At 38.4% G+C, this 20,681-nt stretch overlaps 1 protein-coding gene across 11 annotated transcripts in view; it reads left to right on the top strand.

Moving 5' to 3' along the window:
- Positions 1 to 20,681, top strand: part of INPP4B (inositol polyphosphate-4-phosphatase type II B) — a 315,749-nt gene that overhangs the window by 174,822 nt on the left and 120,246 nt on the right. For all 11 annotated transcript variants that reach the window (XM_048303087.1, XM_048303078.1, XM_048303079.1 and 8 more), the window contains 2 exons: positions 11,075 to 11,125; positions 14,477 to 14,556. In XM_048303087.1, coding sequence (XP_048159044.1) covers positions 11,075 to 11,125; positions 14,477 to 14,556 — 131 coding nt within the window. The remainder of the gene's footprint in view (positions 1 to 11,074; positions 11,126 to 14,476; positions 14,557 to 20,681) is intronic.

The raw sequence follows: 20,681 nt of genomic DNA on the forward strand, positions 1-20,681 counted from the left end.
ATAATATCACTGAGAGGAAAATGAAATGCTCTTCACATAAACCTGTGAGAGAGAAAGAACTGTGTGAAATCTGCTTTTTGCCTTCTCTTGTGGGGAAAAAGTTATGTTTAGTTTGCTGCAGAGTGAAATGGGCCCACAGTGATACCTGTTTCCAGTGATACCTCCTTCTTCCTTTAAAGCAGAAACTAATTTAGATTGCGGGAGAGATGACACATCTGTCTTGAAACTGCTTCTAAAGCCAACAATGAATTTATTTGATAAATAAATGAATAAAACCCCTTCCAATTTCCCATCTCAGAAAAGAAGGAGATTGTGCAAAGGTCAGAGCACTATCAAAGACTGTCTGTTTAAAGATGGCTGATCAGGAGGTTATTTGTTTTAGCATTTGTGTACTTAAGAACTTAATGCTTGCTATGCAGGTTTAACTGCTTTAATCCAAGAAAAAAATGCTTTCTCAAATTAAAAAAAAAAAAAAAAAGTACATTTTTTTCTTTGTAGATAGCTTTGGAAATGTTTATATTTGGATAGTTGGGAGTGTTTATGTTTGGATAGTTGGGAACATTTATTTTCCCAGGATCTTCTGGAGGTTCTTCTGAGAAAATTCCTTGTTCCTCTCAAGCGTGGACTGTTAGCAATGTGGATGAAGCATGTGGGAGCCCTGAAGACAACAGTAGTGCTTGTGAGAGTACTGCGGTTCCACAGATTGGAAGAGCCATTATCTATGAAAGTGCAGCTATAGTCTTGCTAAAACAGACTTTTATGAATAGATAGACCCTGTCTATGAAGGCAAAGAAAATAGAGATTGTAGGAAGCCCCAAAAATTTATGTACTCCCTCTCATCTGTCTGAACTATATTTATACCTTCTACAACAGTAAATCTGGTGAGCAATTTTACACCTAGTTCCCCAAAAGATAAGTGAATGCCCATCTATTAGGTAATACTACCACCAGACCTCAGCCTCAACTATTTTTTAACATTATCACAAACTGTCAGAAGAACAAAAGAAAAATCCTTATTGACGAATATCATTTTCTTTGCTTTTGTGGATAATTATGTGAGAGTCCTTCAGCTTCTACGTGCTAGAGAAAAGTCTGGTGTGTGCAGAAATTTCCCTTAGTTCTCCTAAGGAAAAAGCGTTTGCCAGCTGACACAATTCTTAACCAGTTGGACTGATTCAAGGCAGTCCGTAGTAATACGAACAGGATGAAATACAGTAGTCTCTCAGTACATGACCCTGTGTTTTTCTACTCACATGAAGTTTTTGGATGAACGAAGACTTCATGAGTCAGAAACAAACTGTGCGAAGGAAAACACAGGTAAATTAGTTGTTCAAAGTGTAACTGAGAAGTGGCTCTAACACAGCAGAGAGAGGGAAACAGGACTGATTCCCAGATGAATCCAGGAATCTCTGTTCCATATAGACAGGTTAGGCCTGTTCTGGAAAGCTGTCAGTAATTGGATCATTTGTGTTCAAGAAAGATGAATGGGACTGGAACAGATGATGTGATCTGGGGAATGGAGAGCTTATTGTATGACAGCGTATTGGAAAAGCTTGGCTTATTATCCTAACAAAATGAAGTACGAGAGGGCATATGATTCCTTTCTTATTAATACATCAGGAGACCAGTATGAGGAACAGAAAATAATTACTTAGCTAAAAGACCATGTTGGCAGAAGAGCAAATGAGTATAAACTCACTATGAATAATGATGAGCTGTAAATTAAAACATGACTCTGAACTATTTTTGCAATAATTTTTTTGAATGACCTTCCAGTCAGAAGGGAGGGAGAAGAAATTCAAGTAATTTCAAAGTGTAGTTCAAAAATAGGTGGTGGAGGTTTTATTATGTGGTGTCTGTGACAGTAAAATAATAAAACAAATGATCTGAAGGTTTTTACAGCCCTGTGTTGCTAATAGTTCTTTTTATTGAAAATACTAGGGTCTTGCTTGCTTTTCATACTTTTATGATGGATTTTGAGGGGACTGGGGTTAGCCAGAAAATGTATGCTCCAGTCATATTCTTTCATAAGCAGCTTTCTCTGCTTCTCTCGATGTCTCACAGATGTCCAGGTTACTGATGGATGGCTCTGCGTGTACATCTGGCACAGGCTGTAGGGAATCAATATGAGTCTTTTTAAGTGTTCACGAAAGTTCTTCCTGGTGATGCTACTGCTGCAGCTGCCTGTAGCATTAGCTGCAGGGAAAATCCACTGCTGGAATTCCCTGCCGGAGACACCCAGAGAGAAATGAAGAAGGTCGAGACTGGCTCCCTGAGCTTAATTGCTCTAAAATGTTCACTTCAAAATCTAAAAATTTGTGTTAAAAAGTTACCGTCAAACAAGCAGTGGGGGACAAAATCTTCAACCTTTTTTGGGGGCTGATCAAACAGTTGTTAGCTTCTGTGAGAGCTGATATTTGGTTAGTGAGTTCGGTACCTCACATAAAAATAACTCTTTCAAAATACTGAACTTAAGGCCCCCAGCTGGCAATTCACTGAGGTGTTGGCACAGGGATAATACCAGCCTCTCAAGGGAACTTTGGAGCTTCATGTACTGGGGAAGTGACTGCTCCAGCATGTTGAATTCTGAGTTCTCCATTTCAGCTTCTCCCGTGAGTCAGGGACATTTTGTGCAGAGTATTGAAAGGTCTGGACTTTTTTAAGGCAGCAAGACCTTTTTTTCTGTGTTTAACACGGGAATAACCTTTTGTCACTTGAGTAGAGGTTGCAATCTGTTGAGGAACTGGGAGTGCTGGAAGTACCTCTATAGGATGCAAATATAAATCTTGTTTCTTGTAACTGGTTCATCAGTGGAAATGGCATCATGTTTAATTTATAGTAAGATTTCTTAATGCAACTTTTATGGCAATAGATACAAATTATGAAATGCAGACTTTAGCATACTCAAAAAAAGGCTGTTTATTCAGTAAAGCAAAAAAAATATGGTATTTCAATTTATTTTGTCAAGATATTCAGAGTCAAAGTTGAAATTTTCCTGAAATTTTCATGCAGAAGGTCATGTTCTGGAAACTTCATGATGCCATTGAGCTCATCTGATCAGTCCAGTAATATTTGCCTTAATTCATGTTGTCTGCTATGCACTTAAGTGACCCTGAGATGGCCTGGGTGTTCATCAGACAACTGTATGTGCTTTTTACCACCCTTGGCTTATATCCTCTCAAGTTTCCCCTGAAATAAGTGGTTAGAGTACAAGTTCTTTCCTTGGCTTCTCTAGCATGGTTTTTTGGACACGTTCTCTGATGTTCATATGGGAATGAGATTTATTTTTTTTCCTCTTCCTACCCATCTGCCTCAGGCCCTGTGAGCAGTGCTGAAATCTTGCATTCTAGGAAGGCATTTGCCCCTGAAAGTCCTACTTCAACACTTGGGTTAGAGTCTGCTGCTTCAGGGGACCAAGATGCTCAGACAGACAGACTGAGAGATTGCCAGATAGTCATGTTTTGCTGAAGCAATATGCACAGCTGGATGTGGGGGTAGTGGGGTGAAAAAGCGTGATAAAACCCCCCTATGCATATCTTCCTATGTCCTATTTTCTTCATCATTCTGGAGTGAGTATTCTTTGGGATATAATTTGTCAGAACATCTGGATTTCTTTGGCTGCTGTTAACTGCTGCTTTTTTTGGATTGTGGAGTCTGTCTCAGTGATTTTTGGATAGTGGCATTGCAATAACCAGCCTGTGGTATTTGGATTTGAGCAAGTAACAACTCCCCATTGGCTGGCCCATGTAAATGAAGAGCCAAAAGAGCTTAGGAGTGCTCCATCTGTAGCTTGCTGACAGAAGCCAGAATTTGCCTTCTGTGAATTTTATTTCACAGTGGAAGAAAGCAGGGAAGAGCAGGCATCACAAGCACTTTGAAGGGGATCTTTACTCTTCAAATTTTGCAGCTTGTTGCCAGGATGAAACAGACTTTAAAGGGGTCATTCCTGGAAATTTCGATGGGGAAGGGGCACGGTCTACTGGCTGATTGTGACAGCTACAGACTTAAATGTGTTTTTATATTATATTTTATTAAAATTATAACTGACCAAATGCCTAGAATATTCAGTAGCTATTAAGACTTTAGAAGGCTACTTCACATCATTGGGCTTTGTTCAAAAAAGCCTGAAAGATGGAGGAAAAAGCCTGTAGTTCATTAGCTTGCTACCAGTGGTCATTAATTGCAAAAATTCGACCGCTAAAAAAACCGAACAGATTGACTGATAAACAGCAGTGCGCTGCTGTCTGCATCAGTCAGCACTCATTGCTGGGGGGTACTGGGGTGGGTGAGTGTCACTTCCCTGTCACGGTTACACACTTTGCAGCTGTGTTTGAGCCCCCTGCAATGCCTGAGCCATTACCTGTAGGTGTTCCTTGCAAAGTGTGCACTGGAATCACAGTGCAAGGGTTGTGTTTTGCTGGGAGCTGTTCGGGAGGGGAGTGATGATGACCTCATCATGCAACACAAGAAGGTTTAACTGGGCGCAGCAGTACACAGCTTTTCCCCTCCCCATAAAGCAATGTTCTGCAGCAACTGGTACTGGCAGAGTATCTGTACCCCAAGTTTCAATAAAGAGCAAATTAATTACGAGTAGCAGAAGAACATCTATTTTTCATGATCTAAGACTCAAATGTTAATTATCTCTAATTTATAGAGGCCATTTTTCTTTGTCACTTTTAATCTGTCACATAACCTTACATCTGACAGATCTTTCTCTGTAGGAAAAAAAAAGCTGTTTCAAATTGGTTAAAAAAATTGAATCCAGTGCTCATGCTGTGTTCTCTGTTAACAAGGTAAATAACCCCTTCCTTCCTTCCTTCCTTCCTTCCTTCCTTCCTTCCTTCCTTCCTTCCTTCCTTCCTTCCTTCCTTCCTTCCTTCCTTCCGAATTCCTTCCGAATTCCTTCCGAATTCCTTCCTTCCGAATTCCTTCCTTCCTTCCTTCCTTCCTTCCTTCCTTCCTTCCTTCCTTCCTTCCTTCCTTCCGAATTCCTTCCTTCCTTCCGAATTCCTTCCTTCCTTCCTTCCTTCCTTCCTTCCTTCCTTCCGAATTCCTTCCTTCCTTCCGAATTCCTTCCTTCCTTCCTTCCTTCCTTCCTTCCTTCCTTCCTTCCTTCCTTCCTTCCTTCCTTCCGAATTCCTCCCTCCCTCCCTCCCTCCCTCCCTTCCTTCCTTCCTTCCTTCCTTCCTTCCTTCCTTCCTTCCTTCCTTCCTTCCTTCCTTCCTTCCTTCCTTCCTTCCTTCCTTCCTTCCTTCCTTCCATTTTTTCATTGCATACACTAAAAATATATTAAAGATCATTTAGATTTGTGTGGCTAGATTTGGCAGCTTTTTCTTATTTCCAATAACTACAAGAGAAAAATCAATCTTAGGACTCTGCCTTCAAGAATTATTTATTTACTATTTGAAAATAGATAAATGTGCAATAGAATAGACCTAAATATGGCGAGGTTGTTACAAGTGTGTTTCAAAGGGGTGTTTCCAGCTCTGTGATTTTCAGGCTTTTTTGCAGTGTACTGAGGAACAAGCTGTGTGTGTGATCTTAGTGCTTCATGGGGGAAAGGCTGCTAACAGAAGCTGCCTTTTTTCCCTCTTTGCACACCTTAGTAGTGTTCGGTAATCTGCAGACCAAGTGCCAGCAGCTGAAGCTCTGATCCATGCCAAGCTGGGCCGTGTCCCCACTATGAAACCTTTGCTTGAAATCTGAGCTTCACTGCGTGCTTGCATGGACAGGGCCGGTGTCATTTTGCATTGAGGCACAATGCAAAGTGGTGCAGCTCTGCCATGGCTGGCAATTATGCTGAGTTAATAGGCCTTGCTGGATCAGATCTGACTCTCTGCTGCATGCCCCTAAGCACTCATAATGTATAGATCTTTTCTGTTTCTTGATCAGTTCCAGTTTCCATGGGGATGTTGCGGAGATGGTATATTTTTTGTGGTGTGCTCAGTATAGAATTCCCAAGTAATCTGTTCTTTTTGAACTGTGGGGTTTTTTAAGGCGATTCTGATCAAATGCCCAAGCTGTAAAAATAGACAAATGAAACTGTATTTGTAAGGAAACACTCAAGACTTTTGTGTTTTTCTGCTCATTATTCATACACCAAGTTATGTACCTACATAAGCTGTTCATTTCTGTTAACCTCGGTCTTTGCTTGGGGGATCTCGTAATGCTTCTCTTGTGCCATGTATTCTATAGAAAGCACACAAAGATGCAGCCTCCCAGAGAAAGATACTGAGCGGTAGAGACATCTGAAAGAAAAGCAGTTTATGATGATTCTTAGAGACTGAGAAGCATGTCTTTTCTATTATCCTCACAGTAAGTCTTGAGAAGTGTGCCTGGAGGCAGCACGCAGTGTCAGTGCTGCACAAATAAATGGTCTTGACTCCACACTCTGCAAAAGAGTCACATTCAAACACTGCCTATGGAAAGGATGCAGATAGTCCTGCCCTACTTGTTGACCTTTTCAGATAAGTAAACAGATGAAACTGTCAGTTGCTATACAGCAAGTAATGGGGCATACGTATTTTCCCTACTATCTGTAATAGGGAATACACACATATATATAAATATTTTATAATTTTAAATTTCATTAATATATAATAAACATCATACAGTTATTATAAAACATTGAAGTAATTTGTTATAACTTATATTCCCTGTATTTGTTTTCATCTTTAATTCAATTTTAATATTTATTAGTTTCTCTGCAGATCAGCATTTGCATTGGAACTGTAAACCCTGCAATACCATGTGCATGCCCATTGGGAAAAGATTTCCTCTTTTGTTTTACATGGCCTCTTGGAAATAATTGTGCACTAAAGGTTGGAAAATTACTGTATTGGTATTGTCCTTCATCCAATAAGCGCATATCCAACAAAGTATTGATGGAAGTGTTTTACTTTGCCGACTACAATATGTTGATTGGGCTATTTAGCAAATTGTTAATCTATATGATGAAAATAAATAGCTGGTGAATGTACAATATCTTCTTTTAAGAATTAATTTGATGCATGTACTGGAAGGGGTCCTATCTTACAAAAGCTGATTGATGTTGTTGCAGAACCCAGTAACAATTTCAGCATTTTCAGCTCACCCAGCACAAATACATAAAGCTGCAACTTCTTTGACTGAAAAATTCCAAGAAATAATTATTCCTAGATTCTAATGGGTGGTGGTGCCTTGCTCAGGCAGGCAGTGGTGGTGAAGATGGGCTGACTGCCCACAGCAGCTGTCTGTGGAGCTGAATGGCTGTGTTAGCAGAGTTCAGTGTTCTTTTCCCTGTGGGGGCAGAAAGGCGCAGATGGTCACTGTCCCAGAGCACCTCCAGGTTAATGTGTATGCACATTATGTTCCCATATGACTGCCAGTTTTACTGAAGCTGGGAATGCTTTCCTGGAAGCTGCTTTATTGAAGGAGTGCAAGTCAATTTTTCAGTGACTGCTTTCAGTAGTTTCTTTTTATCTTTCCTTGCCTTGCCTAGCCTTGCCTGATGTGCGTACTTAGTTACTGTGAGATGCCAGGAGTGTATAGCAGTGATGACAGAGCAGAGCATTTGAGCAGCTAAAAGCAGTGAGTACTGGGAAGCCACTGGAAGCCACGGTTGATCTGATGGAGTAAATCCATAGTAACCAAGGAAAGGATCTAGCATTATTTGTTTGCAAAACTTGATTGTATTCTGAACATGGCCTTTGATCATCAACTGAAATGTGAAGGCTTTAATTAAGGGCAGGCAAAAAAGATTCAGTAATGATAATGGTTCGATCTTCTGTACTTTGACAGTGTGTGTGGATGTGGCTCAGAGTGCTGCAAACGACTGAAAGAAATGTTCCTTTTAATTACACAAAACTGCCTTCTACTAAAGGACAGTTCATTGAAGCTGAATTTAGCATTTATGCCTAGAGAAATTTAACAGATATGTCTGTGAAAAATGCATTACTCATTGCATATTGTTCTGGATGAGATTTAAAGAAAATTAAGTGTATCACAAGTGCCCACTGTTGTCCACTGGTGTTCTTCCTGGTACAACAACCTGTGGTGTATAAAAGTTAACCATATTATTCTACAAATAAAATCACAGGAGTAGACACTAGCCAGAAACATTTTGCATTTCGCCTAGGTCACAAACTGTCTTTCTTGCATACCCTTGTGATCTCTTCTTGTCTGAGGAGGTAAAGCTGTAGCGTGTGCTATTCCAGGGAAGCATGGTCTTACCCGAGTTGTAAATGAACTCCCCACTCAGAGGTTTGCGTTTTGCACAGGAAAACCTAGAGCAAATGAGAAAACTGAAATTCTAACAGAGTAGTGGATACTTGGGATTAAAATCTGACTTTCTGCTTGTGTTTATATTTCGTAGTTGTTCTAGAGGGGGCCAGTAGGGAAAAGTTGATTTATGACAAGGTTTGAGAAAGTGCGGCAGTTTGTTTAATTAGGAAAGGCACTAGGAGGATATTTGACCTTTCAAATCCTCTGTATTTATCTCCATTTTTTCTTTCATTTTGTGGATTGGGACTAGAACTGGCTTGTTTCTTATGTTTTATAAATGTTTATGAGCTGACTTTGTGTTTGTAATGAGGCCTGTGTGACCATCCCATAATGATACCCCAATAATTGCAGCATTCAGAGAGTTTGTTCAGGAACTCAACCAACAGACAGCCTGAAAGGGATCAGATCGTACTGCCCATGTATGTATTTACATACACATATATGGCCTCTCTTTTAGTAAATATCAAATAATAAACCTCTTTCTTAAGTTATATATGTTTGCACACACTTGGATCAATATATTCAATTTAATTTCAAACAAAATATATTTTAGGGAGAAGAGAGGTACAGCCTAATGTCAGTCCCACCAAAGACAGTTACATTTGGCTGTACAAATACTGGTTATAAAGTGGTTAAAACCAAAGGAAAAGAAACAAACCTAGCTGAACTAAAAAGTATTGCAAAATGCAACAGATACTGTTTCTGTATTTTAAATCCATTTGAAAGTCAGGAATATGTTTTTATTATATGGAAGGTTCTAGATTAGTCAGGTGTTGACATCCCTTTCCACTTCTACATTGCGTCAGAAAAGCAGAAATACATTCTCCTGAATTGAGACTTTATCCAGCAAAAGAAGGAATTAATATTCTATGATTCTAAATGAGTGTTGAATTCCCTGGATTTCAATAAGTGTAAAAGATACTTGAACTTTCTCTTGCTGTGAAGCACAACTTAGTATCATATAAAAACATGTACACGTTTTAAAATACTTGCTGAACCTCTGCTGGGTTACAAATGCCTAAGTAAATGATGAAGAGGAAGGTTAATTCTTAAATTATTATTTTTTCTTGAAAAAATAGCCATAATAATAATTTAAAAATGTAAATACCTCACTTCTTGTTGGGCCAGATATCACCTCTTTGAGGCTGGCACATTGAACAGCTTTTTAGCATCTTAAAATGACAGCATTTTTGGTCTGGTGTTGATACTCCATCTTTCTTTTAAGAAACAGATCTGCTCTAAGTTATTTCCCCAGCTTCAATGGGGAAAGATAGGTATCACCAACAAGAAAATGTCAGTAATTTCATTTCCATTTGTGACTTGAAACATTTAAAGGTAAATTTTAAATACAAATATTGCTATTGAACATTTTGTACTAGTTTTCTGTAGAAAGCCAAAAGCTTTGGAGTTGCTAATGTTATATTAGTGGGGAAAATCTAAATGTAAAATTGCATCCAAATGAGGACTCCCACAGATTTCTAAAGTATTCTGTCCCTCATTAAATTAATTATAGCACTTTTTACTATTTTCAGGCTTTTGTGGAAAAGACAATGTTCTCACTGTAGGGAATCAAGGGATAAGAGCTGGCTGAGAAAAACCATGGTTCTACTTTGTCAAGTCTTTGTTGTGGACTTTATATTGGTGCTTTATAACAACATGTATTTAGAATAATAAACATACAAATTATCTTTGCTGTAAAGGAGAGCTTCTTTTTGTGTACTAAGTTGCAGCTAGAATAGAAGAATTGAGGGTCACATTTGAGTGCATAGAAAAAAAAATGAGTCTTTTGCCAAGAGATTTACAAAATGAGTTTGAGTTTTACTTGGAAGTCAAGCCAAAAGTTTGTCCTTGGGAATGAATATCTGTTATTTAGGCTAGGTAATCAAACAGATGTTCATGCTCAGTGTATTCTCCCTTGTGTGTTGCTTTTAACACCAAGTTATTCCAAAGGGCTGGTTTTGGCCCAGGCAGGCCATGTGAGAGGGATGTCACAGAAGTTTTCTTATATATTTTCTATCTAATTTTTGCTGGTTAATCAGTTGTCTGTTCTCAGCCACCACTCAACAATCAAATTATGAAGACACTGAAGACACACACCCACCCACATCCACAGACCAACCCATACTATATTTTGGGAAATACAGAAGAGGAAGTCAGGTTATCCCATACTTGCTCTTGTGAAATGAAAGCAGTTGAGTACAGTGGCAGCTCCACCTTGCAGAAAATGCAGGGACAACTGGAGGTCCCTTGTAGGGGAGAATATAGAGACTTTCCCTCCTTGAATGCCTACAAATGTCTCTTACCTCAGAAATGCTCAGCAAGTGGCAGAAGGAGGCAGGGTCATACACTGAGTGGGACTGGGGATCAGGATTTCTGCTGCAGATCAGCTGGCAAAGGCAAGTACTTGGAGAAAATACTTTCTAATGTACTATGCTCTTTCACTTGAGGCTGAAAATTTTGTTTCCAGATAACGCCTCTAGATGAAGAATTCTGTCACTCAAGTTACAGTCAAAAAATCTCCTTTCAGGAAAGGAAAACCTGAACACAGCTTTTCTCCCTTTAGAGACTCAGGAAAGTTCAGAATGATAAATGGGCAGTGGTAAGATACTTTCTTCACAGGAACCAGCAGATATTGTGCTTAAATTACTAGTTGTTATAAATTATATATACATATATAGCTCCATTTAAATTTATCTCCAAAGTGTCAAAAGTGTGAGGAAAGAAAGGCATGATCACTTCTTTCATTCTAATTGGGAAGCAACAACAAAAAATGTAATGATTTATTGCCTTTATTTTCCCTCCCTTCTCTCAGGTCCGCACCAGTGTCCTACCTGATCACAAGGAACCAAGAGCAGATGTTGGGGTAAGCAATAATTTTCGTTGATTTTTTGGGGTTTTTTTTTTTCATCTCATCAGCAGGCACAGACACTCACTGCTCAACAGGAGCTGACAAGCCTTTTTAATAGCAAAAGTTGTGTTAAATGAACAAGATAATCAATGCAGGAGTGATAGTCTCATGAACTGATGTAATCTGGTTCACATCTCTTTTGAAAATCTTTTTCAAATGAAGCTAACCTGAGACAAGCACGACTCTGTAAACTCCTTGCTAATGCCATACAAGCAATCTGGATGAGATTGAGAGGCTGGGATGGTATTGCCTCAATGAGCCTGGTCTGTCACCTTCTGGTCTTCATCTGCAGGATATCAAATGTTCTGCAGCAGGAGTTGCCTTTGGTTTGTGTTTTCAGAAAGTGCAGTGGCAACATAAAGAGGACTCATTTTTATGTGCAGATCTATAGATAGAGCTTTTGACAAAGGTATTGGGAAGTAATTTCTGCGTCTGAGAGGGCTAAAACCTCCCAGATAATATGGACACCTTGTGAGGGTGGGAAAGGTTGGTCTTGCTAGAGCTGAATAAAAGACCAAACACCACCCGGTGCAGGTGTCAGATCTGTCTGCAAACATGTAAAATAACTGAGGGTTTAAATTTTTAGCCTAAGGTGTTGACTTTTCTGCCTTACCAGGACTTCCTTGGCATAGTTTTCAGGACTTCAGCTAGTGTTTGAAAAATCTGTAACTTGTCAGCAAGTTCAATCTTAGTAAAATAATTGATGTGTTTTAACTTTTCATGTAGCTATTATAGAGACTTTTCTCTTTGGCTAGCTGAGATTACTCATCAAACTAGTCAAGGCACCTATCTTAAGATTTATTATTGTGACTGCAAGACTAGCAAAATTCCAAAGGAACATTACTCTGCAATTAGCATTACAGCAGCAATTCTGTTTAAAGCCTACTTTTCAAGCCTTTCCAAGTCATGTGGGCAAAGTTAGATTGCTTTGTAGACTGCCAGTTCAGGCCAGGGTGGACTACTGGAAACTAAATCAGTATGGAAAAATTATTCTCCAGTTTGATATCAGATCCCCTGAACATTAGCATAACTCTCTTCATTTGGGTCATGGGATCATTTCAAATTTTGTTTGATTTTGCACCTAGCTCTGTATTGTGAAGAAAAGAAACTTTTTTTCTAAATAAGTATAAAAATATAAAAAAAGAGAACTAAGTAGAATGTTTTAAGCTGATGAAATCATTCACCTTTAATTTCATGACACTGGAAAAGTAGATAAGACACTCAGAGATGTTTCGTGGGTACAATGTCTAAAGCTCTTTGACTGTATAAGAGAGCAGTGTAATTGCTTCTTGGCCCTGGTCACATGAGGACTCTGACTTAGGATCCTTAAATACATTTATAGCTCTATTGTGCTGCAGAAAGAAGCCCCAAGTGACAAAACCCTATCAGTTTCATTCCAAATACCCCTCTTCCCCTTTCCAAATGGTCAGGTTTCAAACATAAGCACTCAAATGTCATGAAATGCCAGAATAAAGGCTGCCATAGAGACCCTGTGCTGTGGAATGTGTTCTCACAGTGTGAAGAAGGGTATGCTCTTGGGAGAAGATAAATAATCTGGGCTAAACGTGTGACCACAGAGTTTTAGTGCAGAAACACTGTCATGTTGACTGAATTAAAGGAAGACAGAACTACCTGTGTGTTCACTCCAGCAAGGTTGTGCATCACTGTGTGCCACACCTGGATGTCTTTTTCGTAGAAGTACATTTAATTTGGCACTGAAAATTACCCGTGATCTTTGCTTGCGCAGCTGTGTTATTTTTCTATATATATATCCTACAGGCCTTTGTGATTCCTTTACTCCTGTTCATCACTTCCCAGATCCACCATTTTCTCAGCCTTCCCTAGACTCTCAACTGGTATCTTTTTTTCTTTTGCTGCTTACGTGTCGACAAAAGCATAGGAAATCTAAGCCTGTGCCATTGATAGGAGCAAGTCATACCTCATGACTTAGTTTACCAAATGGGAGACCAGTGCTGGTGCTTACCTAATTTCAAAATTGTTATTTGAACTGTACATTTTCTATGGAAGAAAACTGATCTTAGTGTAGAGCTTTATTGTTTGCAATCAAAAACTCAATATCCTGCTGGCTTTCCTGAGAGAAAGCAGGCTGAAGGGTTTTTTTTTTACCAGAGGAATTTACTCTTCTTAGCAGCAGCAAATTCTTTTCTGTTTTTCCCTGAAGGGAAAGCTGCTCTCTGCAGGCAGCCTCTGTTGACTCAGAGAGACTTGATTCTCCTTTAATTTGTATATCCAAGAATGTATATAATTTAGCCTGGAATTTTAATTTGCCATTCCAACAGTAAACTTAGTATTATGTAATAAAAAACAAATTTTGTGTCCTTCTTATTGTTTTATTGAAAAAAATTAAATATAATGTCATGATCTCATTATAATTTATCTAGAGCAAGTGATATTGTGTTGTATATTTGAAAGATAAATGGATAGAAGATGGCCGTAGGCTGTTAGCTTCTTTCCCATTGTTACCAAGGCAAGAATACTACTGCTGGCCAAGTTGACAAAATGGGATTTCAGCAATGTGCAGCAGGATACCAGGAGAGGTTAAAAAATAACCAAAGTGCAAAAGAATATTTAATCCTTTTTCCTCTTTGTACTTTTTTTTTTTTTTTAACGTGTGAAGGTAATTTTCATAGAAGAAAAAGATGTAGTGGTGTAGCTTATCAACTTTAGGCATTCTAGTTGCCTTAGCACATTTCTTTGTACTTGTAATGCAGTGAATAGGTTCACCTTACAGTGGAAATAGAGGAAAAAAGTACTTAAAGCATTGCCAAGAACTAGAGAAATATAACATTTCTATTAATAAACTTGTGCTGAACTCAATTTTAAAATACTTTCCTAGCAAATATGTTCATATTTGGAATACATGGTAGTGCCAAAGGCTTGAGGAAAAACCATAACAAGAACAACTTTGGTAAAAAACTTAGCATTTCTTGTAATCCAGAAATTAGAAAAATAGAAAGAAATAGATGCAAAATGCAAATACTTGTACTGAATGAAATTTTTCCTGTGGCTGTATGTCTTACAACATGTTATTTTGTCAGGTTGTTTGACCATTCTTAATGGAAAAGAGAAAGTTTCCTGCCGATAAAACCAAAGTTTTTAACATTTTACTGATAATCATGATACGGATGCATAAAAAAATTTCTAGTGGATAGAGTGTCAAACTGTTATATTGAAATGCAATATTTTTTTAGGTACCAAAGAAAGAATTTCAAGTGTGAGATGAAAAGAAGTAACAACTAAAAAATGAATGGATGTGTTATTTTTTCTTTCTGCTTTGATTTGTAGCGAAGCTTCCTGGGCTGTGCAACATTTAGAGTAGTAGATCTGGTAAAGTCAAAGGAACAACAGTTGACCCTTACTCTCAGGTAAGTGTTTCCCTCTGTTGCAAATCAGGGTGAGTTAATAACCCTTGGCACTTCTCATCCAAAGAAAGTCAACAAAGATGGGGAAGGGTCTGGAGCACAAGTCATATGAGGAATGGCTGAGGGAGCTGGGAGTGTTTACCCTGGAGGAAAGGAGGCTCAGTGGGGACCTTATCACCCTTTGCAATTACCTGAAGGGAGGTGGTTGTGAGGTGGGGGTCCATCTCTTCTCCCAGGTGGCAAGTAAGAGGACAAGAGAAAACAGCCCCAAGTTGCACCAGTTGAGGCTTAGATTGGATATCAGGAAAAAAATCTTCACATGAGGGGTTATCAGGCACTGGAACAGGCTACCCAGGGGAGTAGGCAGGTCACCATCCCTGGAGGTATTTATAAGACATGTAGATGTGGCCCTGAGGAACATGGTTTAATGATGGACTTGGCAGTGCTGGATTGATGGTTGGGCTCAATACTCTTAAAGGTCTTTTCCAGTCTAAAGAATTCTATGATTGCTGCTTGACTGGTTTTAAACTCCATATTCCATCAGGTATATATTAGAGGTCAACTTGAAGTGCTTCTAATTCTGCCATGCACAAATTCAAAATTAAACACCAAAATTAAATACCAACCCTATAAACTGGAGCTTCCCAGGTGCCAGATTAGAAAAGGTGATTTTATAATATGATAACCTATGGAAGAATTGCAGGCAATTTGGCATAGGGAATATTCTTTCAAAGTTTCCTTTAGAAAGGAGCATAAGATTCCCAGTTTGGTTTACTGTGTGTGGTTTAAACAATTAACAGTATACAGTTTGGTTTGGTTATCAGGCATGTTGAAAGAAGGAGGGCTTAATTATTATCCCATGTGAAAATGGTTGTGGTCTCCTAAACTCATTGTTATATGCAGCCATACTGAAATTATGGGGGATGTGATGTACAGCTCTAACCAGTGACAGGGTACAGAGCTGCAGGAGGGTCAGAGCCAATGTTCAAAACCTGGGGCTGGGCTGAACAGACATTTCTTAAAGCTGTGCACTGAAGGAAGGAAAAACAGTTTTAACCCTGTTACTCTCCTGCATGGCTTAAGATAAATGAAGATACAAATCAAAACCTTTTGAAGGTTATGGGCACCCTTTTAGGTGGTGATTTTCAGAATAAATTTATTGGACTTTTTATAGTGCAGGGATTTTGTTGAGCTGATTATTCCAAGTGCAATGGAGGCTTATTTGGGATTACTGGGAAGGTACAGTTAAGCTTCACAGAGCAAGTGCTCAAACTCATCATGCATCTACAAAGGCAACATTTGGGGGGGAAAGAAGGTATGACTGGGAGAACTGAGACACTGGTGTATGTTGTGCCTGCGATATTGTACGTAGGTGCTGTGGGAAAGTTGTGTTACATTTGTTACCCTGAGCACAGGAAGACAGCCTTAATTTGGTTTACGGAGCAAATTATGACCCATTCAGAGGTGTCGTGGTACTGCCACTGTGTCAAGGACATTTTTTAGAAATGATAACCTGTTGAAGTATTTTGGCACCTGCCTTCCTATTTCAACAAGAGTAGTTGCATATAAATGTGTGTAGTTTACAGGGCAAAGTTAACAAAGTACTTTGATTTTAATTTCTCCCAATCACAGAAAATGCCACACCTAACAAGGAGATAACTTTGTCTAACAAAAAAACCCAGTTAAATAAAATGTGAACTGACAGATCCCTATGGGACTCGAAGGCTAGATAAATGAATTCCAGCTTTTTGATTGTAAGAATCTATTCTTACATGAATTCAAGTCGTCTCTAGCTCTTTGGGATAAACTTTGCTTCTGTAACTGACATATTGAGAATTCGTGAAGACTGCCTTCAACAGATGGCACAGTAACTGACAGAATGGAAAGTTTCAGGACAGTTTCAGAGTAAGTATTTTGTATCTCACCCATCCAATTTGTAATCAAAAAGTAAAGATGGAAAACTTGTAAGAAATAGATGAAAAGTTTAATTAATATTTTTAGTCGTGGTTGTCCTCTTTGTTCAGCTAACACTAGAAGACAAATACACCAATTCAAATTAATTTCCAGATACATTAAATGATAGGGTATAGTCAGTTGGATTTTTTTTAAGAAAAAAAATCCTAACCATTCAAATGTGGGATTTTTTCTGATTATGTTTATTCAGCAGCAGAAAGTCAGTAGAAATTATCTGCATTTCTTTGATGGCAATTTAACCAGAGCAGTCTACTAATTTAAGCTTGCTTTCCTCTAATCACCCTGAGGTAATAGTACCTCTCAGGAGGATAAAGGATATATCAAGGGACTTGTCCGAGCATGAATTTCTATTTAATTCTTGTTGATATTCTTTGGATATGAGTTTATCAGGAAGTGCCTGTGATTGAGATTCTTCTTTGTTAGATTAGAAGTAGAGATTTAAGGACCTGGAAATAGCTCTGTGGTGTACCCAGTAATTATTGGTGTAATTATAAAGTCTGGTTGATTTTTAACTGGGTTTTCTTTTTGTTTTCCTTTCATTCTTTAGTTATTATGTCTTGCCATTGTCTTCCTGAGGTACAATGTAACAATATAAAAGTGTTTTTCAAGGAATATTCTTGTATTTTTTTGTTATTTTGTGGAGAGCTAACATGTGTCTACAATTTCTTACTGTTGACACACTGTGCTCTACTTTTCCCTTTTCCCACCATTGTACCCTAATAGCAATTAGGGACACAAGTTACAAAACCTCTACAAAAGGACTTTTTATTCGGATTGTCCTTTCTCCACCATAAAGGTTCTCTAAACTGGTGGCTGAGTGCTTCTGGTAGATCTGTGCACGTGTAGCTAATCATCAAAACACAAAAAGGTCAATTTGTAGAATTACTTCAGTGTACACCACTGATGTTGTCAGAGGAATTTAGTTGCTAGAGATTTGGGATTGCAGTTTCCAATATGAAATTTATAAAAAGAGAGATGCTTTCTGTAGACTTGCATGTTTCATTTTGCAGTGATAACGCAATGTCACTTGCTTCCAGCTTTCTCATACAGTTGTGATGATGAATGGGATAAAATGGGCTGTTGAACGAAACAAAAGTCCTTTTCAGTAGGAGAAGATTTCTTAACATTGACTCTACAATACTGTGTGTCCAATTAAAAAAAGAATCACGCATATTTTTTTCTTTCTAAATGAGAGCTAGGTATACGGGCTGTTAATTTAGCAACAAAAGCTGATTTTTTTTTAGTTGATTTAATTTAAAAGTTCAATTCGGAGGAACACTTTACCATACCCTTCCATTAAGAACAGCACAATGTTTTGGTTCTTTGGTTTTTTTTCCCTTGGTTGAGCTCTGTGGCTTTTTGCAAAGAGCTAGCAATCAGTACTTCCATTAGCTCCTTCCCCTGTGGTGGTAGTTTGCCTGTTTCCAGGAAGGCTCTCTTGAGCTTGGGCAATTTTTGTTTGATTTCCACTTAGTTACATGTAAGAAGCAGCAAAAGAAAAAGATAATGGTTCTCTCTTGTGTTCTCTGCAAAAATAACGTACATATGTCTGTCATGCTGCTCTTAAGAAACTAGACAAAAGTGTAGGTAGGGTACTTCAGTGTGAAACTGGGTTGGTGTCAATTCCACTCAGATCCTTTGGCCCCTGTGAGCAGGAACTCTATAGCAGTGGAGCTAAACAAACAAGAACTAGGACAGAGTGCATGAATTATACAGATTATCTGGGAGGTTGTGCCTCTGCATGTCTATCAATCATGTACTATGCAGACTTTCTTTAAGCATGCGTCAGTGCTTAAGCTCTTGGACAGTATCTGTTTGTCTAGCTATCTAATTTTACTTGTCTTCATTAATCTTGGACAGGACTGAATTTTCTTTAAATAAAGGAGATAAACCTAAGTATTTTTGGAAAGAAAGTGCTCTTAATTTCCCTCCCTCCTAACATCTTGTAGTTCAGTGGGCCAGAAAACATGTAACTGCACTTTGGTAGTAGTAATATTCACAAAATTTAACTAACTAGAGAGAACTGGAAAGCAGCACAGTGATTTCTGCAGTCATTTACCTACCTAGCATAACTTCCCTAGGAAATGATGACCATAAAATACTATATATTTCACTACTTTTCCCTATTAAAATTCAAAAGAAATTTGTCTACAACTAGTTGTACTTGGTCTCCATCCTGAAATTGTTTCTTGGCTGCTTCATGTTGTGTCATCCACCCCAGGAAGCTGGTGAACAACAGCTTGGCTTTATAAGTCAGGCAAATCTCCACTAAAGTTGAGGTGAAACTTGTTCTGAAATGAAGCTTAATCAACTGTACATTGAAATAACGAAAACAGAAGGAACTGAGCATTGCAAAACTTTGTTTATTTACCTTAGAATGCAACAGAATGTTATTTACAGTGGACTTGTTTAAAACCAGTACTGATTGTTGTAATAGGCTTCACTGTGAATTCACAGAATAAACGTTTTTATGCAAGTACAATACTTTTGTGCTTGGATATATAAAAATATATTATACCAGTGGAGAAATTAATTTTATGACAATCTGCAAGTTAATCTGTGCTAATTGCATTTATTGTGTATTACGCACTGGAGAAAGGGGCTGCCTGCTAGACCCAGTCTGCAGTCTGCTTTTCAGGCAGTCATTTTGTCTTTTATAATTAACACAGCCATGCAAACATGCAGTTTGCTTCCTTTTTTTCTTTGTGTGTTTTTGAATATTTTTCTTTTCTTTTTTTTTTTTTTTTGAAGAAAGGTGTGTGGCCATGGGAACCAATTAGCAGGCCTAAATTTGCATATTCAACATAGTAATGAGACTTGATGAGATCAGCATTGGAGGCAAATGACTGCTGTTCTCAGTCCATCTAGCTCACTTACTTTTCCATCACTAACTGGTTACCTTTTTCCTCTCTGGATGCCTTGGCCAGCATCTTATGGCCAGAAGTAATAAGGTGGGCACAAATTCCTGCTGCTCATGATGTTACTGGCGATCTCCTTTCCTCACATTTGAGGGAACTGATACTGACCTGGGGGTCCTTAAGGACTTGGGATGGTAGAGAAATCTATTTCAAATGCAGGTGCTCTGTCAACAGGTATCAGATGATTGCTGCTCCTTGTCCCAGGGCACTAAAACAAAATCAGCAATTTCCAGCTCCATAAGACAGGTGGATTTTGTGCCATGTATGGGCTTCTTACATTGACACTGATTTTATTCTTTTTGCAGTATCCCCCATCCCAACTTGCCCTGTGCAGTTTGTCAAGGTGCAGTCCTTTGTTCTGTGGGGATATAGTGTGTCTTGTCTCATGACTGAGAGCAATTTGATGCAGGGACCATCTTCACTGCACCATGCGGGTGCAGAGTGACCTTCTCAGCTTTACTAAACTTCAGCAAATAAGCTGGTTCCATCCTAATGCATTATGAAGTGTTCTAAAATCAGTCAACTATTTCTCTGGTGTTCTGTTGAGCAGTGTGTATGTGTGAGATTCTCTTCACATCTGTGCAGGCAAATGACACGAAGTGTGTACATATATGTGTGTGTGTGTGCTCAATACTATTTGTGCAAAGTAAAATAATATAGGTTTTATCCTATTAAAGTATGATCACTAAGGGTTTTTTTTTTATTTTTCCCACTGCATCACTTCTGTTTCTCCCTTTTAATTTTCTTTCAAGTGAAATACTAATCTCATGGTATTGCTGGAAAATTTGAAATGCCTGACATGTCTATTTGAAGACTGTCATGTACTGCTGGGGTTTTAAAATCACAGAGTCTGACACTGCTCACAGCAGTTTCGCCCTGGGCATTTATAGAGCTCTTTGCTGATTTGTATGCCTGTAGCATTCAAAAGAAACTTTGATTTGGTGATTTGTTGGTTTTGTTGTTGTTGGCTTTTTCTGTTAAATTGTGTTTTCATATTTCTGTGTGGGAAGATAACTGGAGGAAGAAGTACAACTACAATGCACCAAGTCCGGCTGTTTAGTTTTATTGTGTTGCATTACCTTCTCTTGCAGGTAATGTATGTTCCAGATTGTAATATTGCATATGTATTAGACCAGAACAGGAGTGATTTTGACAAGAAAATAATAATAATAATAATAATAATAATAATAATTTTTTTTAAAAAGTAAAAGTGAAATTAGATCAATCATTGTTTTT

The sequence above is a fragment of the Corvus hawaiiensis genome, chromosome 5, assembly GCF_020740725.1.
Source record: "Corvus hawaiiensis isolate bCorHaw1 chromosome 5, bCorHaw1.pri.cur, whole genome shotgun sequence".
NCBI classification, from domain to species: Eukaryota; Metazoa; Chordata; class Aves; order Passeriformes; family Corvidae; genus Corvus; species Corvus hawaiiensis.